The sequence below is a fragment of the Agelaius phoeniceus genome, chromosome 21, assembly GCF_051311805.1.
Source record: "Agelaius phoeniceus isolate bAgePho1 chromosome 21, bAgePho1.hap1, whole genome shotgun sequence".
Classification (NCBI taxonomy): Eukaryota; Metazoa; Chordata; class Aves; order Passeriformes; family Icteridae; genus Agelaius; species Agelaius phoeniceus.
Genome location: NC_135285.1, coordinates 5,630,841 through 5,658,131, shown reverse-complemented (window position 1 = coordinate 5,658,131; position 27,291 = coordinate 5,630,841). Strand labels below are relative to the sequence as shown.

The window sequence follows — 27,291 nt, the reverse complement described above, 5'->3', positions numbered from 1 at the left end:
GGAAGCGGCGCCATTTGCCGGTGCCGCGGGCGTGAGGGGTGTTCGGGGTGCTCGGTGCCGGCGCGGCCATGCCGGGGGCGCGGCGCTCTCTCGCCTCCCCGGTGGTGAGCGGCGTTCTCTGCCCGTGCGGGTCCCCGCACGGATCTGCGGTGGAGAGCGGCAGCAGCAGCGGTGGCGGCGGCGGCGGCGGGGGGAACGCGGGGTCCTGCGGGCGGTCGCTGTGCGAGGCATCCGAGCAGGACCGGCGTCTCCGGACCCTGTTCCAGAAGCTCGACGTGAACCGCGACGGCGCGCTCTGTATCCACGACCTGGCCGTGGGGCTGGGCCGCCTCGGGCTGCACCGCTCCGAGCTGGATCTGCGGGTGAGAGGCGGCGGGCGGTGGGGTCTGGCCCGGCGGGGCTGAGCGCTCCCGCCTTGCGGGCTTCAGGGAGGGTTTGGCCGCTCCCCATGTCCCGTGTCCGCTCCGGAGCCCTCTCTGTGTTTGTCTCGGGAGCTGGACGTGGACTCTGGAGACTTTCTAGCTGTGTTTTGCCATGGCAGCACCTGGGTCCTTTTGCGTCCCGTTCCCCGAGCGAGAGCCGGGCTGGGATGCGACACGGCCGCTCCGCTCCCCTCCCCAAGGTCCTTGTCTCAAAGCCACCCCGCTGGCTTCCACGCTGGGCCCGGAGGAATCAGCTTGCTTGCTACCTGTAGGCATGTACGGTATTAACTGTCCGTAGTTAATAAGATTAAAACTTAAGTGTTTGGGCAGGAAAAACCATAAAGGAAATCGTGTTTCTGCAGGACTCAGGACAGGGCAAGTTGCATGCTGGCTTACACTAGTGGAAGGTCCTTTGGGAGCGATTCCTGCAGTCAGGATAATTGTGCAGCTTTCAGTCCATCACTGTGTTTCTCATGTGAGTCTGGCAGCGTGTTGCTTCTCATGTTTGCCCCGGATGGCTTATGCCAGACTCGTTTATTTTATGGGTTTGGAAATATCTTAGAATGTAGGGAGGCTGCTGCACTGTACAATTTGCACGTATAAAACATGCAGCTCTGGCTTTCTTTTGCAGGGAGCTTTTTGTACTCACCGCTCTGTGTGATGCTGTACTCTGAGGGCTCCAAGGTTCAACGTGATGCTGCTCTAGTCACTGTGACTAGTGCAATTTACATGTCTATGTGGCTTGTCCTCAGTGCTGCACAGTCTTCTCCTGCCTAGTCGCTTGTATTTTATGTGCAGGGCCATAAAAAACTCGGTACCATCTGAAGATAGGAGATAAACACATGGGTGCAGCCAGGGATGTGCCACTACAGAGTGCCTGAGTCCTACAGGAAGGAAGAAGAGTTTAAGAATAACTTCTGAGTCATTGAAAAGATAGTTAATTCAAGTGACAGCTCCTATTCTCTCCCTGTTCTGGGAGTGGTGCCCCACTTTGAGTGCTTTAATTACACAGTCCTTTCCTGAGTTTCTAGTTCCTTTCTAACTTTGAATCTCTAGCATCTTAACTTCTGACATTTCTTTTTGGTTGGCATCTTCCTAGCTGCTGTAAAATACGAGAATTCCTTGGCAGTGTGATCTTGTGAGTAGTTTAGTTGTGCTGTTTCTAGAAAAAACATGAGTTCTGCTGGGTGCATTTGGGTATGTCGATCTGCTTGTACCACAAGTCACCTGTGCATGCCCTGTGACACTGACCTGCTGCCACCTCTGGGGCCAATCCTTGACCTCTGGCAAAAATCCCCTATGACCCAGAACGTTCTGTGCTTACACCTGCACCCCTGCCTCCGTTTGCTTTCCCTTCTCTTTGCATGCAATTCAATCCAGCCTAGCATTCTGTAGCCCAGGAGGAAGCACCTTAAAACAAACTGCATTTTTACTTCCCAGCAGAGAGTTTCTTTGCTTGGCGGGAGCGGCACAGAGGAACCATTCTGCGGGGACCGGAGCTCGCTGCTGAGGGAAGCACTGGCTGGATGCTGCTTAACAATCCTGTCTTTCTGCTGAAGCCCTTGTCTGTCAGTATTGTTCCTCAGCCTTTTCCTTCCTCTGACTCCTTTTCCACATCAATAGTGTGAGGGGGGTGAAACACTGGCAACAGGGCGCACAGAGAAGCTGTGGCTGCCCCATCTCTGGAAGGGTTCAGGGCCAGGCTGGAATGAGCAACTTGATTTTGTGGCAGGGGGTGGAACTGGGTGCTCTCTTTCTCAACTCAAAACATTCTGGAGTTTGCAAAGCATTGTTAGTATGGTAGAACATCCCCTTTAGCAGGGTAAAAACCATTGAGAGTGAAACCGTTGAGAGTGAGGATGCAGAGTTCAAAACTCTCTCAAGTTCCAGATAAAAATGTGGGAACAGCCCTCAGCTGGCTAGCAAACTTCCATGTCAAGCAGTTTTTAGGGAAATCAGATAAACTTCCTGTTTCCAAGGCAGTTCTATTAATAAGTCAGTCCTTTTTCTGCTCCATCCTTAGCTAATTATGGCATCTCAATGCCTAACTAATGTGAGGTCACGCACAGGGAAAGTGCTCAAGTGTCAAGATAAAAAACCCTTCTGATTTATCGAGCATGGTATTTGGAGACCAATTTGGGCATAAATCACATGGATTACTTGTGATTAGTAAATTACTTGGTGCCTGTGGTGCACTTTCTTTTTCCTTCCATGCAGCAGTACATTTGATATGGGAGTTGCCTTCTAATGTTTGGGAGCAGATGGAGAAAACATTGGGCTCGTAAAGTGAGGTTATCGCCAATCTGGGCTGCGAGCTGCTAATCTCCCTGCGGCAGTGGGCTGAAAGTCCTCGTGGTAACAATAACTTTTGGGCTGAACTTGAAAAGAAAATGAGCAATATTTTGGCTCCTTCAATGCCTGAGAGTTCTTGCTGAGATAAAACCCTTTGTGGCATTCTTGGAAAATTGCTGCTTTCTGTTTTAGAGGTGGCCTTCTGTGGTGGGGGAGAGAAGGGCTTGCACTCAGATGTCCTTTGAGGTGGAATTTGCTTATGTAAACGATGCTTTTTTTTTTTTTTTGTTTTAACCCATGCTGTTATCTTTAAACCAATTGACAAATAACAGTGTGCCAGACCAGTGAGCCTTGTAACGAAATGCTTGTTTGCACTGGTCAGCATGAAGCAATCCACATACTTCACTCTGTTTGGGCAGTAAAATGATAACCATGTGAAGAATTTTTTAAAAGCCTTTTTTGTTCTACTGTGTGAAGGGATAGTATTTTACTGCTAAATTTCATCTATCTCTGGGATGGTAAATGTCCTGTTACTGTTGCTTTCTGACTTTATATAGACCTATGGAGCTTGAAGTATGCACTCAATGGAAATATACTGAAACAGAACTGTTTCCTACTTTGTGTCTGGGGATGTCCTATTGCTGAAAGAATGTGTGATGGTAATATTTGTGTGTTTGCTAATATAACTGTTTTCCTACTGATCCTGATTAACTGCAGGGCTAGAATGCCATTCCAAAACTTCATCTCTGCTGCTGAAGTTCCAGACAGTCTGAACTGGTGGAATTAATCTCAGCTGCCTAGAGACAGACTGAAGTGGTGAACTTTGTCTGCAGCTGCCTCTTCTGTAGTGCTCAGCATCTTCTGCTGGACTAGTTCACTTTAAGAAACAGAGAAAACATAACCCTTGTCTCTTTTCAGTCCCAAATGTCCTCTTTGCCTCTACCCTAAACAGTGATGTCCTCCTTGGTCTTGTGATACTCTCCCCTCCTAAGTTCATGTACTCAACTGTGATTGCTCCCTTGGAATCAGCTTCCCCATGGAAAACTGTATCAGCTCCCAGGCTGCTGAGATCTGCTTTCATCACTTCTTCCTTAGCTTCATATCTCCACTTTGATATTCAGGTCCTGGCTGTCCAAACTCCCCCCAAGGTCTGTTTTTTACTTTTCCCATGTACTGTAAAGCAAAGCTGTGCTGCTGCAGCTGGACTCTGCAGTGTTCTGTTTGCGTCAGGCCTTTCTTCGGAACAGCTTTGCATTTTAAGTGTGTCCCTGGACTCTTCCAGCTGTGCCTGTGCCACTCTGGGATAATAAATCAGTTAGCTCTTTGGCAAGTGGCTCCATGGATGGATTGAGAAACTCTTTCTACTGTAGCAGTTGCAATCGTAAAAAAATTTAATCTTGTTTCTGATCAATGCTTTATCTTCTGTCATGACGTCATTTAATTCTTCCTCTCAGGCTCTGTTTCTGTAACTGTTTTTTTGTTCTTCAGCCCTTTGGAATACTCTGTTTTATACTGTGCACAATGTACTGCAATTCTTAGCAACTGTAAGGTGCAGAAGGAGCAGGGACTTTTTCCAGTGTGATCTTTCACCTGTTTTCCATTTACAGCCATCTGGAATTGGAGGACCTGAGTTTTGATTGTATTACAGAAGTCAGTTTATAATAAAAAGAGCAAAATTCCAATACTGTTCTGTAATTTGGACTGGAATATCTCTCCAGCTCTCATTTAGATCTCACAATACATCTCCAAACCTATATACATTTATGTATTATCACATTTTTATGGTTTATGTGTCCTGAATCCTGCTGGGGCACTTGTGGAGCTTTTGACTGGGCTTTTGTAATTCACCTTGAAGGACTGAGCAACACAAGGTTGTATCAGACAAGTACTGTTACAGTTTGATATTCCAGTTGATAGCCTCCCCTCTGCTGCCAACAACTTCTCATCCACCCATCTCCTTACTAATCCCAAAGGATTACCTTTTGTGAATACCCCAAACCAGTTTAATACAAGGTGAAACCATTTTCAATAACATGTTAATTAAATTCACACATTCATGAGTAATGTTTATTAAAATAATAAACAAAATAGATCATATCTGCTGGATCTGCAGGGAGTGGAGGCCTGTTCTTGCTCTTTGTAATTATGAAATGTGTGGTTTGATGGAGACCCTGTTCTCATGCACTTGAGCAAGAGCAGAACTGTAGGTCAGTGATTTAATTGTAGATAAAACTTTCAAATCTGTGGTGAGTGGTTAGTTGGTATGAATTTGGGGTTTGTTGCCTTCTCTGATTTAGGCTGAAGACGCAAATGAACTCTAATCAATCACATGAGTTCTTGACAGCTGCAGAAAAGACTTGGAGAAGACAGGCCTTGGCTTTGGCACAAGGAAACTTCTAGTGTTGGTTATTAATAGCCTTGGCCAGGAGCCCCACAGTGAGAGCTTTGGGACAGGGGATGTCAGGGAGACGGGCTGGCACTGCAGCCACCCGGGCTGGGACCCTGCCAGGTCCTGCAGGGACAGAGGAGGAGAGGGGTGCTGGGAGCAGGGAACCTCAGGCTGTCCTGGTGAAAGGCTTGACCCACGCCTGGTGTCTGGTCAGCCCTGCCTTAGTGTGATTAATGCATGAAATGGGCAGTGTGTGTCCACTCTGTGTTCTGAGGGGAGGTTGGGAGACAGGTTTTAGATGCAAATATGCACAGGAGAAACTTGCTCCTGCGTGTTTTCCTTGCATATAAACAAACAATTGCAGATTAGACAAGTGTTGCTTTATGTACATATAGGACCAGGTATATAACTCCTGTGGGATGTTTGTTCTTCCAGGATTGTTTTTGTCCTATCTTGCAGAAAATTGGAGGAGCCTGATGGTTCTCTGGTTTATTTAGCAGAGACCTTTGTCCTATTTGCACAGTGCTAATGACCAAGGGCTGCTGGCTGACCTTTGAGAGATGTAGGTGCAACTTTGACTAGAGCATATAAATTTTAAATGTCAGCATTGTGTAAGTAGAAGGGCATCCTGAGTATCACTGATGTGGCCTCACAGTATTGCTTCCTGCAGGATGGGGTCTGTTCTGAACTGTGTAGGGAAGTGAATGCCTGTAGGAACTCCTCAGCCTGAGTGGAATGAAACAACAAGACTCATCCAAAGCAGCTGATTGTGCCTGTGTAGAATATGCAGCAGTGCTTTGGTCTTTCAGTGTGTTCTGTGGGGCATTTTTTAGTGACCAGTGCTCAATACCTTGGTAAGTAGTGGACACATCTCCTTGTCCTCATCTGCACAGATTTTTAGAAGAATTGATGTTGGAAAGGACCTCCAGGATAGGGTCCAACATTTGATGCAGCACCACTGTATTACCTAATCTAGCACTAAATTGTTTTGAGAACACCTCCCGGAATGGTGACCTCCCTGGACAGCCTGTGCCAGTGCCTTACAATCCTTTTGGTGAAAAAATGCTTCCTGATGGCCAACCTGAACGTCCTCTGGTCTTGCTTGAGGCCATTTCCTCTAGTGCAGTTGCTGGTTGCTTTGGAAAAGAGGTTAACTTCCTAAAACCTCATTTCAGGGAGGTGTCAGATTACTGAGATAACAGCAGGTAAAAAAACTCCAGCCTTCAGCATACTTACTGTTTCTTTTAAATTTTATTTTTAATTTCGCTGAATATTGAACAGAACCCTTAAATGGTTGGTGAGCATTAATAAAAAACATCAAAGCCATAATAAGGACTTGATCTTTTGTTTGAGAGTCCTACAAAATAGTGATGCTGCAGCCCTGGGCCCTTGGTTGCACACAGTATAACATGATACAGTGTTGGGAGGAGGAGAAGGGGGAGGGAGCTTTTTCCTACAGCCCTACTTGTAGCAAATGGGAAATGAGTCTTTGTTCTTGTTCATGTCCTATTGCTATATTTGTCCCTGTGAATGTGGGACATGAGCACAGTTTAATGATGGCCCAGTCTTTGTCTTGGGTGAAGAAGCATAGCTGTGATAACTCATGGGAAGGCAGCTGAGATGTCTGAGTTTTTCCAACTCCCAAGTCATGAGCTGCAGGGAGGCTTCTGGCAGCTAAAATGGTTTGCAGTGAAGAATTCTGCTCTAAGAGAAATATTTGAAATTTTTAGATTATGAGTTGCCTGGAAAGGCAGAGCTGCTTGGTATGTGAACCTACATAGCTTAGCCTAAGGAGAGCTGTGTGGGGGCAGGCCTGGGCCTGGGCTGCTGCAGGGCTATCCTTTCTCACTACCTGCTTTCTTGCTTAACTGTCTGGTGCAGCAAGAAGTTGATTCTCTGATTTCTGAGTATTCAGGATGCCCTGTCTCTTGGTTAATCCCTCTCTTCATATAATATGATATGACCTTGGTGGAACTCTCAGTCCTGGGCAGTGGCTCTGTGCTCCCTGTCCCTGGCCAGCTCTCTCTGTATTTTTGTATTTGGCACTGGCTGTGGATGCCTGAATAGATCAGCCTGGGTAGCTAATTCCTTGTGCCAGGGTTTCTGTAACAGAAGAGACCTGGGTTGCTTTGTAGTGTTCCCTGAGCTATGCTGTGTCACCTTAATATATGAATGTACTTGAATGTCACCAGACAGTTTAATTATTTAAGCAGCAGTGGCCAAGACATTGAGATTTTATGTCATGGTGTGAGAAGCACCATGCAGGGTTAACTTCAACTGTTTAAAAAGTGTGAAGTAGTGACATACTTAACGTTTTCCTCTTTGAGAAATGAAATTTGAAAAGATAAGAGGTGATTGGCAGAGTCATGGTGGCCCATCCCAGCTGGGGGCTGGGTGCTGTTTCTGGGTGCACACACATGTAGGCAGCAGGGCTCCTTGGGGTGTTTCCAGGAGGCTCCCAGAGGGGATGAGTCACTGCTCATTCCTGCAGGGTCACTCAAGGAACCAGAGATGCCAGCAGCTCTTCCTGTGCTGGGGGAGGAGAGGGGTCACTGCCCCCAGCACAGCTCCCTTCCCTCTCTCCCCCTTTCTTTTTGCCCTCCCTCTCACATTTTTTATGTGTTAGCAAGTTGTCGGTGATGAGGCTTACAAGTTCACAGGAAAACGCTGTGCATTTATTCAAAAGTCTTCTAGAAACCATCTTAAAGCAGAAGTTAATTTCTGCCAGGTGTACCAGCCTGGAAAAGGCAAGTGTCTGTCTGAAAAGTGGAATTTTAGACTCAGAAGGTATTATGATGTGGCTGAAAAGGGTACCAGGATACCTTAATTTATGGCTTATGCAGAACCTCCCTCTGCCAGCTTGCAGTACTGAGGAAAATAATTGAGCAAAACATGTCAGTCTCTTGCTTTTTTCTCTCTCTTTTGTCTCCATTTGGATAGATTACAGCTCTTTATTGTCAGCTTCTGCTCAGGCTATCTAATGACTCCTCATTTTGGTGTGCAGGGCTCTGAGGCCAGCTGCCACAGGCGCCTTCTGTCCCCAGGGGCTGGTGTGCTGGCCCAGAGCCAGAGTTCAGATCAGCCCTCCTGCTTTTTCTGCCTTAAATCCCAGGTCTGGATCATGTCAGCAGCTGGAATTGCAGAATAGCTGTCTCCTAATGAAGCTGAGGTTGGGAAAGCTGTTTCACTGTGGTCTAGGTGTTCATTCATGATTTCTAGAAAAAGTGAATTCTTGTTCCTTGTGTTCCTTTGTGTCACCTTTCATGCTGGACTCACAGTATTTATTACATCTTTTTTGTGTCAATGATTGGCTTCATGGTGGTGTTGGTAGAGTAATATTTCCCTACAGATTCCCTGTAGGAGTGCAGTTGTCTTGCTTCTAGCTATAATCATCTTGCTGTTACTAGGTTTATAATTCTGGCCTAATAAAATTCCCCACTTGGTAAAATAAATGCTTTTTAATTTTTTTTTTCTTAAATATGATTAGAAACTTCTGCCTGTTCTCAAGGAGTTGTGTGAATTAGTGTGGTGGCAGAATTCCTCTGAGGTTTCCTTTAGTGAGGACAGAGGCCAAAGAAGCATTGCTAAGTTTCTGCTTTAATTACACCCCAGGCATGTAATTTCTTGCAGAAATCATTATTTTCTTATGAAATCTCTGCATGAACAAAGGAAGATGTGCACACACCACTAATATTAACACTAATGCAGGGGAACAATTGTAACAGTGGCAGGTAACATCAGCTGGTTAATGGGGCCTTGTGAGTATTAAGTGACCACAGAGGACAAATTTCAAGTTCTGCTTTGGGTGCTTTGCCTTCTGTATGGTGTCCTGTAGCTGTGTGAGTGGCAGGGCAGCCTGCCTGTTGCTGCAGGCAGCTCAGATGCCCTTTCCACACTTTTCTGGACCCCATCCATGAGTAGCCTCAGCTGGTTACCTCAGCAGGAAAGCTCTGCAGGTTTTTGGCTGGGTTCATGAGGTTGTCAGAAGAGCATGGGAGCAAGGTAAGTGCAGGGCTTAAGTGGATGTGTGAGATGACTTGGAGTGGCAGTAAGCTTCAGATTAGTTCACAGCTGCTTGTGAAACCACAGCCTTAGGCTAATAGAAGCTGATTTTGAAGAACTGTGCCCAGTTCAGAAAATCTGCTTAGTTCCTCTGGTTTGACAGCATTAAAAACTTCCAAATGTCATCTTAAAGGATCTGATTCACTATGTGTTAGAAAGTAGTTTAACTTTTGTGCTTGTAGCTGGGATGACTGACAGCAGCTCAGGGTAATGGAGGCATGACAAGAATTCCTCAGTCTTTTCTGCCTGTGCCTGAGCTGCTGACTGCATCCCAACTAGAACCAGGCTGTGCCATTCCTCAGAGAGGGACTGGGCTTTCCCACACCCTCACCCCAGAGTTACTGCCCCATAATTTAAAATTTTTTTTTATGTGTGGTTACTTGTTGGTATGTGTCAAATTTTAAGATAAAAAACTTTGTTGCATACTGCACATAGACCTTGTGATTAAAAAGCATTTTTTTCTTGTTAAGTAATTCTGGTGTATGTGCAGAAGAATTTTTTTAATGTGGTGTCTTCTATGTGCTTGTCTCTCACTTTTTCCATTACTTAGGTTCATTATAGAAATTCAATGACAGCAAGTTCCCAAAAGTGATGCTCATCTCAAAATTTATGTGTAACTTGGCTGCTTAAGGCTCTCAGACCTTTTAGATTTTGGATTGTATTTTCACATTTAATATCTATATACTGGAAGTGTTCTGCAGTCTGTCACTCTCAAAAGTTAAAAGCTGAACACTGAGGTCCTGTGCTTGCTGTGGCTCTTGCTGTGTTGGGTAGGGAGCCCCAGGTGATGGAAGCTGTGGGTTTGTACTCATTTTTTCTGCCTGTTAAGACACCCAAACTAAGGGAAGAGTCACAGTACTTTGGAAGTGAGGCATGCAGTGCCCTCTGTGGACACAAAGAATCTGGGAATATGAAGTAAGTTGATGAACTGTAAAATGGAAAATGCTGGGTTCCTCCAGGGTGGGCTCTGGTGGGAGGCCGATACAGCTCACTAATCAATGAATAAATGCTGCTGTGGCAGCAGAGGAAAGCGTGGCGTTCCTTGCAGAAATCCAAGCAACATCGTGTGTCCCTGTGCTTATATACATCCATATCCTACCTTTGCCTAGCTTCCTCCAGCAGAGCTCGGCCAGCCGACCAAGCAGCGATGGTTTGAGCCCAGCTCTCACTCTCACTGCTGAATGGCCGTAGGCGCTGTGCTGGCAGCACAATGCAGCACCAGGAGCTATTGTAGGCACGGATGAGACCATAATAGACCGGGGAGAGAGAGAGAGAGAGAGAGCGCTTAGAGGTTAATGCGGCCACGGCTGGGCAAAGCCGGCTTCTCTCTGCGGAACCATCTGCCGCCCTAACAAAGAGCTGCAGCCGGGGAGCCACACGCACCCCTCGGCCGCTGCCCATCGCTCCGGGGCGGCAGTGCCGGTTCCCGGGGCGGCAGTGCCGGTTCCCGGGGCGGCAGTGCCGGTTCCCGGGGCCGTTCCGGTTCCCGGGGCCGCGGGCGCGCTCCTCTGCGGGCGGCCTCCCGCGCTCGGGGCGCGCTCCCGGCCGGCTGCGCGCGCGGCCGCGCTCCGGAGCAGCGCAGTGTCGGGAGCGAGGATTGGCTGGGCACTGCTGCAGTGGGGACGCAGCCCCGGTGCTCAGCATCGCTGCTCGGCATCGCCTGCCGTGAGCCGGGACGCGCAGCTCGGTGTGCAGCTCTGAGAGGCTCCTTTCGGAGAGGTTCATCGTTAGCTTTCCTCCCAAGCGCGGCGTCTCGGCTTCTCTGCGCGAGCAGTCTCGGCTTCTCCGTGCCAGGGGGCTTGTGCTTTGTCTGTTGCCATCAGATTTCTGAGGCTCTGGTACAATGAGCTGCTTGTCAGGCCAGGCACGACTGCAGTAGCAGCAATTTCAAAAGGCAGGAAGCGTCCGCAGGAGCGGTCTGTAAAGAATCGGAGCCGGTGGAGTCGCTGGGTTGAAGCTCCCGCTGGCTGCCGTGCCGATTCCCGTCTCGGGGGTGCTTGGTAGTGCAGTCACATCATCCTTGGCAGCGGGCAGCTCCTGAGCGCTCAGGGTTTCCCTGCCTGGGATGCTCGCTGGAGCAGCAATGCTGCAGACCCTGTGGCATTTTCTGTCTAGCTTCCTTCCCAGGGCCATATGCCAAGGTCCTGCAGATGAAAAAGAGGATGAGGCCAGAAACACCACCCCACTTCCAGGCCCCGGGGAGAAAGGGCCAAAGGTGTTGGGGAAGACACAGGACAGAGGGACTGATCCCACTGAAAGGAGACCAACTATCCTACTGGTGGTTGGACCCGCAGAGCATTTTCCAAAGGTAATGGGATATCCAGGGGCCTGAGGAGGGGTTGGTGCACATGACAGTGGAGTGCGTGGTCTGCTGGGAGAAGGGGTGTTGCAGGTGGAGTGTGTGAGTAGCTCTGTGTGTGTGTGTGTGAATTTGGGGAGGGGGGAGAGGCACAGGAAAAGGGAGCAGGGTCTAACGCGTGTGCTTGCTAGAAAGGAAGGGGGCGGGGGGCAGGGGAGTGACTGAAGAGAGGAGGTGATCTAACCCTCCAAACATGATGTTCAAAGTGTGGGAGAAAAATGCTGTTTTAGGGGCAAGGGGGAATACGGGGGCCTCCAGGATTCCTGGGCAACTTGCAAAAAGCATGACTTAGAGGACAGGGAATGATAATGCAGGTTAGTGGCGAGTCCCACCCCTGCACCCCAGACCAGCAAAGAATCAAATGCATCCTAAAATGTTCTGGAGTCAGTCTCTGCTAATTTGGCAAGCCTTTGGTGAAACTTGCATATTTTGAGCAAATGAATAACTGGCTGAATTATTTGAATGGCAGAGCCCGGAAGAGAGTAAAGACTGCCCCTGGGGAGCGGGTGGCATAAGGGAGAGACTAAAATCTGCGTGAGGATGGGAAGTTCCCAGGGGATAGGAGAGTGGGGAGGTGGTGGGGGCGCACAGTTGGCAGAGAATAAATGGTGAGGCTTTGTCTGGGGGGAGGTGAACAAAAGCTGCTTAGTTTAGTGCTGGAGCTCCCAGCACAGTGCTGGCCGACTGCAGTTCTGGCTTATTTAATGGAGGGAAGTGCTGTCTGTCTCCCCTGAGGATGGTGCAGTCAGCTCTGACTACTTGTGGTTTAAAACCAAGGGTGTGAGCTGGGATTAGATGGGAAGGAGTTGGGGATAAGGCCTCTGAAGGGTGGGGATGATACTGAAGGGCTGCAGCAAGGATAGGGGTGTGTGACTTTCAGGATGCAGTTTATTTCACAGGGAATTGGGCATGGTTGTTGCTGTGAGCTTTCTCTTTAAAATGAGGGATGAACAGGTTTAAATTGTAGAGAGGATTAATATCTGTTCTGCTGCTGTTTTGAATGGAAACAAGCAAGGCGGCATTTCACATTCTGGAGAGCAGAAGCCACTCCCTGCTTGAATCAGGCTGAAAAATCTGCAGGGACTTTTGCCTTCATCTCTATCCTTAGCAGTTAGCACTGTGCATCCCCTTCCAAAAAAGGAGCATGCGCATTTTCAGGAGGACTTTGGTGCACAGAGGTTGAAGAAGGACAGAGGCTCAGAACTGAAGGAAGTGGTGACGAAAACCTTGGAATTACAGGGCTGAAAATCTCTGGTGTCTTCCAGAGAACAATGGTCTCTCTGTCAGGGAGAGTCCATCTGTTCACACCTGGAAATAAAGCTTTCTCTGAAAGCTGATACCAATCTCCTCTTTCCTGTGTGACCCTGGGAAGTTCTGCTGCATAAGAACCGTAGGATTGGCTGATGGAGAAATACCTAGAGGATAAGGATGTGGTAAAACAGAGTTATTGCATCTTAGGAAGTAACTGCCCATCTGCCAGGAGGTTGTGACTGAGTAATTTTAGCTTGCCCTGATTGTTAAGTGAAATACAGTGTAAAGCTCTTCTGTTGAGGATTATGCAGATATGTTTCACCTTGCAATTCAGGCTGGCTTATGCTTCATCCAGCCCATGGCTCAGCTGATGGACAGTAAGTAACTTGTTAAGATGCAATGACTTGTTTGTGCTTGATCAGATATCAGTGTTCCAGTTACCTGTCTGAAGGAAAAGTGTTGGGAGAAGTCTCATACAGCCTTAGGGACAGATAATAAACCACTGTGAGCAAAGAGTGTTATTTGGTGTTAATAGAAAATGAGGGCTTTTGTTCTCTGCCACTGGCTGCCTGTAACCTTGGGAGCAGTCTCTTGATTGGTAGGCCACTTCATTTTGTAAAAACACCTGTTACTACTTCTCCTAAAACCACACAAAATATCACACCTGGTACTGGGGGTTCTGTAGGAAATTGATGTGTATCCATAAACTTCACTGGAGGGGCTTCCTGACCTTGGTTCTTCAATCTTGTTATTGCTGTGTTCCTCCTCAGATGTTTGCCTGTTCCAAGCTGTTCCAACATGAGGCTGTTATTGCAAATATGGGGAGAAAACACTGATTGCAAATGTGTTATGTTGGCCCTGGATCTGTGTACACAGGAAACAGGCATGATCTGCCCCTGATGTCACCATCTGGACTTGTAACTTTGGATCCGTGTGTTGTCGGTGGAACAGGTCACCTTCCCTGGTTACCTTTATGTCAAATATCACATAGTGCTCTCTGCTGTGCCTGCTCTCTTATCCCTCCCCTGGCAAAGCCTGGGCTGGTTGCAGCTCTTTACTCTGCTGGGGTCTCTTAAATCATTAACTCTCCTCCTTCTTACACTGTACACTCTCTGTGCTTTGTGAGGACTTTCTGTACTGTCCAATTAATTATAAGCTAGTTTCTAGAAATTAAAAAAGACCAAGTCAGCAGAACCCAGTGAAACCTTCTAGCAGTAGGGTTGGAGCCCAGAGAGCTGTTTTGCCTCTGAAGGAGGATGTTACGTGACTGTGACGCTTGCTGGTACTTGATATTTTTAGAGCCTTTTTTTTTTAGCAAAGAAAATTCAAAATTAAACAGCATACTTTCCTGCTCCTTGTATGGCTGCATCTTTCTGTCCCTTGGGAGGTACTTTCTGGAGGTGATGTAGTAAACCAGTGATGAAGCAGATGCTCAGAAGTGTACAAATAATGTGGAAAGGTTAGCAAGGATGGCAGGGTATGGAAACTGGTAACTTGTGCAGCATTTAAAAGAACCAAATCCTATAAATAAAATGAAAATGAGTTTGCTAAAGGGAGAAGGAGCTGTGTTTGCCTTCCTTCATGGCTCACTTTTCTTGTCATCAAGGCATCTGCAGAGGGTATTAGCCAGGCTGGCTCCACATGGCCCAGAAATGTGTCGGTTCAGTGTCAGAATTGGTGGATGGAAATATCAGGGAGGAGTGACTTCATTTGAGCTCTGTGCCCTGTCCTTGCTTTGGTCAGGAATAGACAGTGCTAATGAGGGATGTACTGTCCATAGCTGGTGCCTGGAGCCCTGGGCTGTGTGTGCTGCTGCCTGCAGGTGCTGGGGCAGTGGGACTGGCTCTGTGTGTGCCGAGATGTGGCCAGTGACCCCACGCCAGTGTCCCAGCAGCACTGATCCCTGCAGCTTTGGAGAGCTGCCTGGCTCTTGAGTATTTCCAGCTTTACCAGGATTTTTAAGGCTGAAATACAAAAACTTCTTAAGACTTAAGTTCCCTTTGTCGTTATAAGGTGAATTGCTGGTATAAACTTCATTTGTAATCTGTCTCTCCTTCTTAGCTCACTGTTCTGTAATTAATACCCTGCTTAAAATCAGCTTTAACTTCATTAGCTTTCTCCTTTCCTCTGACGTAGGTAGAAGTGCTTTTTTTCCTAAAATGTGCCGATTTTGCCTTTTGTCTCTAGCTGCCAAGTCCAAACAGAGTTTCTTAGGAAAATCTGCATCATGTTGGCATAGCAACTGAGCTGCCAAGCAGCTATAATAGTGATGCTTGGCAACTCGTGGGAAGGACTACGGAGATCTTAAGGCTTTGTGAAGCAAATCTGAGTTAGATTTGTTCACTTACTGCCTGTTGCTGGGGGTACCCACTCTGCTCCCCTCTGTGGGGGTGTTTGGTGTTGGACAGTGGGGTGTAGGTGTCATTAGGGTGCTGCTTGCAGTGAGAGTGGCCTTGGTGGGAAGGCTGGGCTGTGCTGTGGGCATGCATGCAGTGAGCTGCTGCAGCAGCTGATCTTTAAGAGGATCTGGAGTCCCTGAGAAGATCCTGTTTTCATGCAGAGAGACGTCAGCAGGGAGTAGGTTAAGCCTAGTTAGGTAACCTGGCCATGGTGCCAGGGTAGGTGAGGTGCCCCAGGAAGGCCAGAGGACGCCATTGTAGGTCACGAATCCCAAGGGTACTGAGTTGCTGTGGGTTGTGATCCATTAAGCTTTAAAAAAAAAAAAAAATCCTTGAAATGAAGCCACAGATTAAATATTCCCAGTTGGTGTGATTGACATGCAGCTCCATGAACAGCTCATTACAGACCTTGGCTTTGCTGTAGAGAACAAAACACCACGGTAAAGACGCCCAGGCACCCTGTGCATGAGGGCCTGAGGAGGGGAGTGCTGCTTGGACTTTGCTCTGTCAGGCAGGCTGTTCAAACACAACCAACACTTGAAAATGTTGCTGTGTCCGCAGCAGTGAGGAAGGCTGTTATCCTGGCTGGCTTGAACCAGTTCAGCAAACACATTTTGTTACTTCTGCTGCAGATAGGATTTCAGTGTTTGGGTTATGGGCTGTGGCTTTTTGCATCTTGCCTGCGTGATAACGTCTCTCTGATTAAAGCTAAGACTATAACTTTATTTAAAATTGATGTCAGCAGTCAGTGATTCTGTCCTGAACAGCATTGTTACTCCTGCACATTGGTACTCTCTCTGGAGAGCGAGGTGTTACCCTGTACCTCAAACTCCACCAAATGCTCAGGAAGCTGTAATTATACCTGCACTAAATGGTGCTTGTGCCACACTCCCTCCAGCCTGGCTTGCTCCTAATGGGAGCTCAGGAACTGCTTACAAAGCAGTTAAACTGTCAAGAGTGGAAACTGGAAAATTGTTCTGCCCAGGACACTTCTTGTAGCACACAAATGACTGCAATGTTTAATTGGAGTCAGAAGAGGATGAAAAAAAATTAAGCTGGTGTAACTGCTGTGTGGATGCTTAGCTAGGAGGCTTAGAAGCAGCTGGGGCTGTTTTGAAGCCTGCCCTTGATTTGGGTGATTTTCTCTGTATTTGGCTTAATGACAAACCTCCACAGGCTTTATTGCTGCTGTGTTGGTAACTGGAGTGCTACAGAGGGGAGAGATCTTTGTGTGCAGGGGTTGTCTGCTCTTAGCTGGCACAAGTGGTTTCAGGAGAACTTTCAACCAAAGCCAGTCAACTCTGGCATAACAAAATAACCTCGTAAAAGTGGAAAGTTTTTGCTTAAGCTGGCTATCCTAAATGTGTACTAAAGCAGTAAGTGGCTTGCATCCTGTTCTTACTGCACTTTTAAAAAATAATTTCTGGGAAGGCAGTGATAGTCCTCCCGTGTTGTGGGAAGGGAGAGGTTGTGATCAAGACTTGTGCCCACTGCTACCTGTACAGATCCCTACAGAGGTGAGAACAGGATCAGGAAGGAACTGATCAGCTGTAAGGCACAGCAAGAGAGTGTCCTGGCGCTTGGCCAAGGGGTCGTGGGTTAAGAGGCCCCCAGTGCGGGTTAAGTGGCCGCGGGTGTGATGTAAGGTTTGAGGGGAGCCAGGTGTTGAGCAATGGCAGCGCTCACGTGTGTCCCTGCCCCGGCTGGGTGGGACCGGCAGCCCCGGTTCCCTTTTAAGTAGAAGGGCAGGGCTTGTGCAGCCAATCCCGCCGGAGCCGGGCTCGCTCATAGGCGTGTGTCATGAGACTCGCTGGCATTTCCTTTCCACTCGCTGCTGAAATTAGCTCAGGGGAATCGCTCGGTTTGACTTCCCTTCCTCGCCGGTCGGAGTGAGCAGGGCAGCGAGTGTTGGGCTCAGGAAGATGCTCTGCCTCTGTCTGTACGTGCCGGTGTTCGGGGAGAGGCAGACGGAGTTTGAGTACTTTGAGTCGAAGGGGCTGCCGGCCGAACTCAAATCCATCTTCCGACTCAGCCTCCTCATTCCTTCCCAGGAATTCTCCACCTATCGCCAGTGGAAGCAGGTACGGCCCTGAGAGAGGAATAGAAGGGATGGGGGTGATGTTTAATACATTTAGTGGCTTGTTTGAGAGGGGGAGAAGGTTGTGATGGCTCTGTTGTAATAACCGAGTGAAGCATGGAAATGCTTCTCGTGCCCCTTGGCAGGGATTGCTGAACCGGTGTGGAGTGAACACTTTTCTTTTTGATTCTTTTCTTTTGAATTTGGTGAAGTCTCAGTGCTTATTAGACTATTTAAACCAGTTGATGTGAGTTAAATAGAAAAAAGGGGTTTTCCAAACTATGGAGTCTTCTGCTTCTATGGGTCTGTTCAGATACAGCATTTCACATCCTCTTCCTCCTTATTACATCCTTCCCCATGCCTCCTCCTGACAGCAGGGCTGGAATGTAGAGTCAGCTGAAGCTGGTGAAGGTGAGCAGGTTTGTGCTGGGAGGAGGAAAGCAGCTCAGTGAGTGACTCAGCCAGGGGTGGGTGGGCTGAGCTGGGGAAGGTTATGCAAGACCCTTTTGCTTTGCTGTGGAAGGGACATGCACTAAATACGTGGAATTTCCCATCCTGATGTGTCAGAGCTCTTGCTTTCATCTTGCTGCTACTTTTTTTTCTTTCATGATCAGGCTGTCAAGAGCCCAGAGAGCTGATTATTGATCAGCCAAGCAGGGGAGGCTTTTTACACCTCTGAAAGGACATGGACAGCAGGCTGGAAGGTGTGTGGTGACCACAGGAACTTCTGCAGCCAAAATAGCTGTTAATGGCCAGATTTCATGTTTGCTGCTGAAAGCGAAGAGGTGCAGGCAGATACTTGTTCACACCTCCAGAGAAGATGCTGGGAGCTTGGCTTTCTCACCCCTCACACGTGTGCTGTGGGTTACTGTCGGGCAGGCAGCGTTTCTGTGCTGTGGCTGTGGGGGAGGAAGGGCAAAGCTTTTATTGCCTGCAGTCTCTGATCACTCAGGCTGCATTTCTGCAGCCGAGAGAGAGGGAGCAGTTGCAGAGTCACATCTCTCTTACAGTGCCTCCGAATTATTAATGCCTGTCAACTGGTTGGGGGTTGCCAGTGAGAGGGAAGCCCTGAATCAGCTGTTCAAGCCATGTGCTGACAGGAGAGGGGTGTTGGTCTATATTTAGCCCACAGGTTGAATGTGAGGTCGTATCTGAACTTCACAACGGTCATATGATAAATGGCAGGGTAGGAATACTGGGCATGCCTTGGAGGTCAGGGCAGCTGGGACAGCACTTTCTTATTTAAGGTTCATAAAGTGATTAGGAATAATCCTCATAGCATTAGGGCTAAAGAGGCAGGACTTGCTGGGTGAGGGAGAGCGTTTCAATAATGAATGATTTAGTACTGAAGTAGTTTAAAATGACATTGAAACAAAGACTTATGGCTTATGAAGGGGACTGGTGGTCACAGACTGAGGACATACCACAGTGAGTTTAGGTTTGCCTAATACTTTGAATGCTAAATATTGAACAAGATACTGGTGAACAGAGGGTTAACCCATCTCAGCTCAGAGCTTCTTTAACAACCCATCTGTTGTTAACATAAATGTTACAAGAATTAAAACAAAACTTTGGGTGATAGCTAGACTGAATCACACCTAATTGAGTGTTGCTCGCTGATGTTGGAAAAGACTTAAAGGCTGTCAAAGGCAAGTGACTGAATCAGAAGGGGGATAGGAACTCCCTGAGCCACATTCTTGTAGTCTGGAGATCACCTCACCTGTCAGCATGCAGCCATGTGCCCTTAGAAAGGACAGTCCATGGGCTCTTGCCTCACTGAGTTGCAGTGAGTTAATTAGTCATTTACCTTGTCCTAGATGTCTGGCACAGTTTGATCTTGATTTTAGCTTTGTCCTACTAAGAACCTATTCTTGCTCTATATGCATCTCATGGAAACTTGTGTAATTAAAGCACGTAGCTTCAGGGTGCCTAAACCACTTCACAAAGGTTTTTATTTTTGGCTGCGTTCACTAGGGCTGGACAGGATTGTGCTGGCTGGAGTTAGTTACTGCCAGAGGGAGCTTACTTCTCTAAGGATTGTAGCAGGCATGAAATTCCTTCTCCTGTTCGGGCTTTTTTTAAATAAGTTCAAGTTTTGTGATTCACTTTTTATGCAGATCTGTTGACTCATACTTAGTTCTAGAACCTCAACCTCCACAAGGACTTTGCAAGATGTTAATCAAGGTACAGTCCTGAGATTAGACACGTGACACTAGCATAATATCCCTGATAAAAACATGAGGCATTTCATCTGTAATGGACTTTGGGAAACAGTTGGAATCAGGTGACTTTTCTATGCTATGGCATTGCTCAACTCTCTTAGGAGAATTACAGTTCTGTCAGCTACTTTTTGGAGAAAAAGTCAAAGTTGTGTGGGAAATGTTTTAAAGATGGTAGAAGGGGAGATAGATCTGTCTGAGTGAACAAAGGAACTGACAGTTTTTGGTTGTTTTCTGAACAGAAAATTGTGAAGGCTGGAGACAAAGACCTGGATGGACAGCTGGATTTTGAGGAATTTGTCCACTATCTCCAAGACCATGAAAAGAAGCTGAGACTGGTTTTCAAGAGTCTGGATAAAAAGAATGATGGTAACCACCTTTCTCATGCTCAGGGTGGACTGGAGCATGTGTTAGCCTGTGATGTGTATCCTTGAGCTCACTGGATTATCTTCACAGGCCGCATCGATGCCCAGGAGATTGTCCAGTCTCTCCGGGACCTGGGGGTCAAGATCTCTGAACAGCAGGCTGAGAAAATACTGAAGAGGTGAAGATTCCTCTGGTTCTTCTGTTTTATGTCAAGGGAACTAGAAAGAAATATAGGGACATGGAACCCATCTCTTTTTTCCCCTGTATGCACTTTCCAGAGACTTTGGTTCCTCCCTTTTTTCCTATTACTTTCTATTTTGATTTTTCCCTGTGAATTGGCATACAATTATAAAATCATAATGCTTTATTGAGACTTACTGTCAGAGTCTCTCCCTGACCTGTTGAGGGGAAGTGCTTGCACCTAAGCTGATTTGCATCCCTGTCTGACTGTCCTGCTGCCCTGAGCTTGCTGCTGTGGAGAAGGACTGTGCAGTTGCTCTTTGGAAATGCTAAGTGCTTTATGCATGTGGCACTAACATGTTAACAACCACTTATTTGTGCTGTTTTTTTCCTCTTTTTTTCCTCTGCTACCTTCCCTCTGTCTGTTTGCCTGTGTGTCAGAATAAGGACGGGACACTTCTGGGGTCCTGTCACCTAGTAAGTATTATTTTCCCTTCAGTGTCAGTTATGTCCCTGAATTTGGTAGGAGGGGTTGCAAATACTGTTGTGGGCTGGTTAGAAGGGAGAGAGAGGGGAGGAAAGAGAGAGCCCACTTCTACCTCAGCATTGTTTGGTGAACAGAAGGTTTCCTAGCTTTGTCTTGTGTCTCTTTAGAAGTCTTTTAGTAGTTGCTTTGCAAAGCTGTATTTGGTGTAGGCTTGGATAATCAAAGGGAAGGGGAGGAGGAATTTGTCATCCAGTGGGAGTCTGTACTCACCTGATGATCAATCTTTTTAGCATGGATAAAAATGGGACAATGACAATTGATTGGAATGAGTGGAGAGACTATCACCTGCTGCACCCTGTGGAGAACATTCCTGAAATCATCCTGTACTGGAAGCACTCCACGGTAAGAAAAACTCCTGTACAACAGGTCTCAGTCTTTGCCCAGCTTCTTGGTCCAAGTCCTGGCCCCCAGGAGCTGCTATCAGCAGTCCTTATCTTTCTCTTCATGGTTCACAGCTTCCCTGTAGCCCTTGAAGCTCAATTGCTTCCTGTCCTCTGCTGTAATCTTGCCACATATCACTGTCACAGCTGCTGGCACTGGTGATGACGACTGCAGTACTGCAGGGAGCTGAGGGAGTTCTCTTGGTGTGCACCTCCAGGAGCTCCTGCCAGTGGCCAGCCCCAGCTGGTTCAGGACCTGTTAGAACTAGATCCTGATTCCAGAGGCAGCCATCCTTCCTGGAGTTATCTGTATGTGAATAGTATTTAATGAGATTTAACAGGCTGCCAGCTTGGAAGGTTCTGGAGAGGTCCAGCTTCTTTGCCATGCAGCTGCCTGCAGTGGGTCAGTTTGTTCCTAAATACCTGCAGTATTTTGATGTAGACAAATGTTCAGCAGTTGCCAGGATCTTGGAGAGAATCTTGAAATCAGAACTCAGTTTCCCCTGTGACATGTTTTAGCAGTGGCAGCTCCTGTGGCCAGGCACAGCAGTTAGTGGCTGTAGATAAGCTGCTGGCTTGGAATAAGCAGGTCCTGTACTTCAGCACCTGCTGCTAGTAAAGAGCAGTAAATCCAGTAAAACTTTAGCAAGATCACTGGCTGATGAAGCATTTCTCAATACCTTCTCCTTTTGCAGATCTTCGATGTAGGAGAGAATTTGACTGTCCCTGATGAGTTCACAGTGGAAGAGAGGCAGACAGGGATGTGGTGGAGACATCTGGTTGCAGGTGGAGGTGCAGGTGCCGTGTCCAGAACCTGCACAGCTCCCTTGGACCGTTTGAAAGTGCTCATGCAGGTATGATGGAGCAGTTCCAGTTCCAGTTTGTTTAAATACCTGAGCAGATTTCTTTAATAGTTATGGTTATAATGTTCATCAACACAGTACAGCACTCTGGCCAATGCTAATCTTGTTGTTCTTTTATTGCTATTTTTAAACGCGTTTTGAATTATTTGAGTGATCAAAATAATAAAAAAGTTATTATTTGTTTACTAGAAAAAGTACAGAGAATTTTTTGGAGGTAGACATGTCAAAATTGTCAGTAGTGTACTAGACAGTTTAATGGAATACTTGGTTTTTGGTGAAACAGGTTAAAATCCTGTGATCCTCTGAGAAACCTTGAGGCCACGAGAGTTGAAGTGAATGTGGTGGTCAGTTGGCAGAGGTTGTATTCAGTATTATCAGCATTAGGAAGGAGTTGGAAAATTTTGATTTTAGCCTGCTTTGTCACTGCTCTAGAACCAGCTGAGAAGTTGATGGGTAGTTGATCCTGTGCTAGGTATGGGAAAAAGCCAAGACAGTTGCCTGTTTAACCTTTCCTCCCATTCCAGAGGGAGATATTGATTAGATTGATTAGTTAACGCTAGACTTGGCAAAAAAGAAAAGAAGCTTGCTTTCCCATTGTAGAAGTTATCTGGAAGGGATTAAAGCCTTGGCAACTCTGCGGGTAAATAAAAAAGCGCCCTTTTGTCCCTGGATTACAGAAAAACGTTGCACTGTCGTAATGGGGCTGGAACTGATCCAGGCTTGTCCCTGTCCCCAGGTCCACGCCTCGCGCAGTAACAACATGTGCATCGTCGGCGGCTTCACGCAGATGATCCGCGAGGGCGGCCCCAGGTCCCTGTGGAGAGGCAATGGCATCAACGTGCTCAAGATTGCACCCGAGTCAGCCATCAAGTTCATGGCCTATGAGCAGGTGAGGGCACAGCTGTGACTGCAGAAGGACCAGCTGGAAAGAAAGCGATGGCTGAGATCAGTCAGGGAGCCTCACTGTCTGTCTGTCTGTCTGTTGTGGCTTCTGCAGATCAAGAGGTTCATCGGCACTGACCAGGAAATGCTGAGGATCCACGAGCGGCTCCTGGCTGGTTCTCTGGCTGGGGCCATTGCACAAAGCAGCATCTACCCCATGGAGGTGAGGCAGGAGGCTGAGTCCAGCCCAGGAGGGCTTGTGGATGGGAAAATGTGGGTAGAACACCATCACTGGGACAATTAATTAATGAGTTCTCAGAGGTGGTACCAAGCAGTCCTGCTTGCAGGACACTTGCTGTGGTTCTGACAGTCGTGCTCCTAAGAATGACCTTGTACATTGTTCTCCTGCTGGTTCTCCTGTAGGCCTTCATGCTATTTATTCTTGTCCTCTAGGTTCTGAAAACACGGATGGCTCTGAGGAAGACAGGACAATATTCAGGCATGTTGGATTGTGCCAAAAACATCCTTGCAAAGGAAGGAATGGCTGCCTTCTACAAAGGCTACATCCCCAACATGTTGGGAATCATTCCATATGCTGGTATTGACCTGGCAGTCTATGAGGTATGAAGCCTTTAAGCTATTGTTAGGTTAAGCCTCACAATTATTATATTATGTTTTATGTTATTGTTAGCCTATTGTAGGGCTGTGCTGCTTGTGTGGGCTTATCACTGTCAGACCTTTCAGTCATGACAGGAGTTCAAGTAATTTATCAAAGCTTTCTTGAACGGCCTTATGGGGCACAAATGTATTTTTTTACCCCAAAATGGCTTAAAATATAATCCAATATGTTGATTCTAGTTCATAAACCATTGTCAGCATCATTCATGGCCCCTTGTTTCTTTTCTTAATGAGAAAATTAAAGGAAGGATTTTCCCCAGCCACTATGGCAACAGCAGCTCAAAAAGATTTGAGAAGCCCCGTGCTTTTGACTGAACTTTCCTGGAACTTTCTGGGCCTTTACTCTAGATCTTTCATGAAATGTGATACTCTTTTCCTTGCCTCTTCCCTGCTGACCTCGGGCTTGTTCCTTCCAGACACTAAAAAATACCTGGTTGCAACGCTACGCCGTCAACAGCGCTGACCCTGGGGTCTTTGTTCTGCTGGCCTGTGGCACCATCTCCAGCACCTGTGGGCAGCTTGCCAGTTACCCACTGGCCCTTGTGAGGACACGCATGCAGGCCCAAGGTGAGAACTTTTGGAACAGTGGGAACTCCTGTGGTGGTGTTTGCAGGGATCCCCAGGACCAGGGAAGAGATGAGAATGTTGCCTCCATGTTTCAGATGGCTGGTTTATTATTTTATGATATATATATTATATTATTTTAAAACTATACTAAATAGAAGAAGGGATTTCATCAGAAGGCTAGCAGGGAATAGAACAAGAATGGAATGAATAACAAAAGCTTGTGTCTGACTGAGAGTCCGAGACAGCTGGACTGTGATTGACCATTCATTAGAAACAACCACATGAGACCAATCCCAGATGCACCTGTTGCATCCCGCAGCAGCAGATAATTATTGTTTACATTTTGTTCCTGAGGCCTCTCAGCTTCTCAGGAGAAAAATCCTAGCAAAGGGATTCTTCAGAAAATATCATGGCTACAAACTCCTGTCTTTGTTTTTGAGCAAAGCTAAAAGATCTTTAGTGTCAGCATTGCAACAACAGCCTCAGCTGGCCCCCGCAGCTGACCAAGGGCTGTTTGTGATGCTGCAAGGGGACAGTGGACTTTGTGCTGCCCTTCTAACCTCTGGGACCAAGGACCTCCAGGACAGAGGTTCTGTTTTGCTCAGATCAGCAGTTCTGGGCTGAGGGCATCTGCAGAGCAGTTTGAGAAAATACTTCAGTGTGGAGCACAGAATGGGCAGCTGAGTTAAGTTAATGCTGTCCCCCACCAAGCACCTTTGCTCTGTGAACATCTGAAAGCACATGGATCAGTACTGCTCTTGGAAACAAAAGTGTTTTCACCACATAGGCTGCATTATTTATTGTGGCTTTCCCTGTTGCAGCTTCAGTGGAGGGTGCTCCTGAAGTGACCATGAGGGGACTGTTCAAACACATTCTGAAGACAGAGGGAGCGTTTGGGCTTTACCGGGGTCTGGCACCCAACTTCATGAAGGTGATCCCAGCTGTGAGCATCAGCTACGTGGTCTATGAGAACTTGAAGATGACTCTGGGCGTGGACTCACGGTGACCAGGAGATGCTGAGGACTTGGAACTCTGAAATCTTGGGATGCAATCCCAAGACATATAAGCCATCTCTCATTCTGTGAATGTGTCGACACTAAGCTGACTAAGCAAAGCTGTGAAATCTCAGATTGTGAGTCAGTAAGGAAGAGGGAGGGGAGGATCTTGTGTCCTTTGCCATCTTGCTACTCAGAGCTCCACATAAACCATCACGGGGTCCTTTTTGTTGGGCCTTTTGGGAGACCAGGAGCTGAACTCCTGGGAGATCTTGAGGTGGGAGTTGCTGAGGTCAGTCCCCAGCAGTATGACAGAGTAGCAAAGATTTGGGTTACAGGTCTGCTCTCAGCGTGTTGCCTGTTTGCCTACAGATGAGCACCTTCTGACTTGCTGAAAGAGCTTCTTTTTCCATTCAGAGAGCTGCTTTTTCCATTCAGTTGTTTAACTTCCTGCCCATTGTTTAAATTTGTACAAACCTTGTGTAGGAGCTGCTGCCACACCAGGCTTGTTATGTTTACAAATATTCCTTTGGGTGGGAGACATTCATGTTCTGCTTCCAAGAATTGACATGAAATGTAACTTTGATCTATAGTGGTTTGGAGGGCTGGTGGGCAGTGGTTTATCCCAGCCAGGCTGAAGGTTACTTAAGCCAGCCTGATGAAGAATTAGGATTATTTATTTTTTTATAGGTTTAAGTGTGTCTCATAAACCCACTAACAAGATGCACTTACTAACAGGAGCAGCAGACTAGAGCCTGCATGCCTGTATCCTTTGCATGCCGGGATTGGCTTGTCTTATTCTCTGCAGGGGCTTGGAAAGGGGAAGGAGGAGAGCCCTGGGCTGCCCGGCACTGTGATGCATGGCTTTAGTGAACAAAGACAAAACCACCACAGCTCCTGTGCAGCTGAGCTCCCAGCATGACAGGAGAGCCCCTGCACAGCGTTGCATGGACCTCTGAATCCCAGCCTGCCTGGTGCCAAGAGAGCTCGTGAACCTTTTCCAAACCCCGTGCCTATGCTGCTATCTTATCTCTTTAGACCTCTTGGTAGATCCATGTTCAGGTTTCCATTGGTGCCGTGCAGGCCCCAAGTCAGGAATGTCTGCTGTGGGAAGGGGTGTTAGGGAGAGGGGCTGTCACTGGGAGAGGGGAGATTTCAGTCCTGAGGACATGCTTGCCTTTCAAAGGGTGCTTTTCATAAGGCTAAGGGAAAGAGATGGCTTTAAAATTTCTCTGATAGCATTATGGGCTGCTTTAGTTAATAGGATCCAGCTTCTGAGGCTTGGGAGATCCTCACCCAACTCTTCATTTTGGGTAAAATGGACCAGCGTTGCATTCCACTGTTTTACTGCTTAAAGCATATTTATTTTGTATTTATTTGAACAGAGTTATTTCAGACTATTTTTATAGGTTTGTTTAAATATTGTTACTGTGCTTGTATTTCTCCTGTTTTAAAAAGTTCTCTATTAGTTCTTTTGCATCACACAGCTGAGTCGTGGGGAGGGATGCTAAAGTCACTTTTGTCCCTTCCCTCTGGGGCTTGAACTGCCTTTCCCACGTCTGGGTTTGTTGCTGGAGGACCTCAGCCCAGAGAAATTCTGTAGCAAGAAGCCATAGGAGAGAAGGGAGCAGATGAGGAAGCAGAAGTTAGGGGAGAGGGTGCACTGTGAGGCTTGCCTTAGCTTGGAATGGCCTCTGTGCATGGCAGAAAGGCTTTGGGGGGATGGCTGAAGCTGGGAAGTGGAAGGTCTGTGGATGTTGGATGTCACAACAGTTAATTAAGAGAGCTTGGGGGAGTTTTGAGGTAAGGGGGGAAGAGAGAAATCTCAGGGACTAAAGACAATACACATTTCCAGAGAGATGGAAGGAAACTTGCACTTGGACACGAGCTGCTACAGTTGTGCTTCAAGGCTGAATCAGCAGCCCCTGCTGCTGAGCCAGTGCTCATCACGTGCAGGAGGACACTGTGGAGATGTGTGGGAGAAATTGGAAAAGGATTTACTAAGCACTCAAACAGCTGCTTTATTTCTGACAGATTTTGGTGGTCATGGAGAGTCTCCCAGGTGAGACTCTGCCTTCACTTTCAGTGGTGTAGCCACGTGGAAATCTAACCAACAATGGATTAGTGATATGATTTTTTTTTCCACCCCCCTCTTCCTGAGACCTGTCATAAATTCTGCAGTGGCTCCTTCCTACCAGTGTGGCCTAATGAGAATATGAATATCAGAATGCAAAAATCAATGCAAAATGACAACCATCTTTGTAGCTGTAACCACAAATTGTTATAATGCAAATCTAACACGGATTCTTCATGTAGGGAACAGTCTGCTAATAAAGGTCTGATAAAGAGATACCATGTCTCCA

General features: G+C 47.2%; 1 protein-coding gene across 8 annotated transcripts; it reads left to right on the top strand.

The window, feature by feature from the left end:
- On the top strand, positions 1-27,278 carry SLC25A25 (solute carrier family 25 member 25). 8 transcript variants are annotated; one of them, XM_077189359.1, is made up of 12 exons: positions 229-362; positions 1,866-1,990; positions 19,713-19,839; positions 19,927-20,014; positions 20,458-20,493; positions 20,794-20,905; positions 21,639-21,797; positions 22,543-22,695; positions 22,804-22,911; positions 23,142-23,309; positions 23,783-23,933; positions 24,755-27,278. In XM_077189359.1, the coding sequence occupies exons 2-12, from the start codon at positions 1,949-1,951 to the stop codon at positions 24,937-24,939; spliced, it is 1,329 nt and encodes a 442-aa protein (XP_077045474.1). In that variant the 5' UTR covers positions 229-362; positions 1,866-1,948; the 3' UTR covers positions 24,940-27,278. The 8 variants fall into 8 exon arrangements, with proteins under 8 accessions (XP_054502147.1, XP_077045472.1, XP_077045474.1 ...); XM_077189360.1 differs by having other exon boundaries at positions 1,863-1,990; XM_054646172.2 differs by lacking the exon at positions 1,866-1,990 and having other exon boundaries at positions 1-362.
- Positions 27,279-27,291: the final 13 nt, after the last annotated feature.

What these genes read in the sequence shown, in the direction of transcription:
- SLC25A25 (XM_054646172.2), top strand. Translation starts at nt 69, where the DNA reads ATGCCGGGGGCGCGGCGCTCTCTCGCCTCCCCGGTGGTGAGCGGCGTT. An exon ending in GCTCCGAGCTGGATCTGCGG is followed by an intron (nt 363 to 19,712) that starts GTGAGAGGCGGC and finishes TTTTCTGAACAG; the next exon opens with AAAATTGTGAAGGCTGGAGA. An exon ending in TGTACTGGAAGCACTCCACG is followed by an intron (nt 20,906 to 21,638) that starts GTAAGAAAAACT and finishes CTCCTTTTGCAG; the next exon opens with ATCTTCGATGTAGGAGAGAA.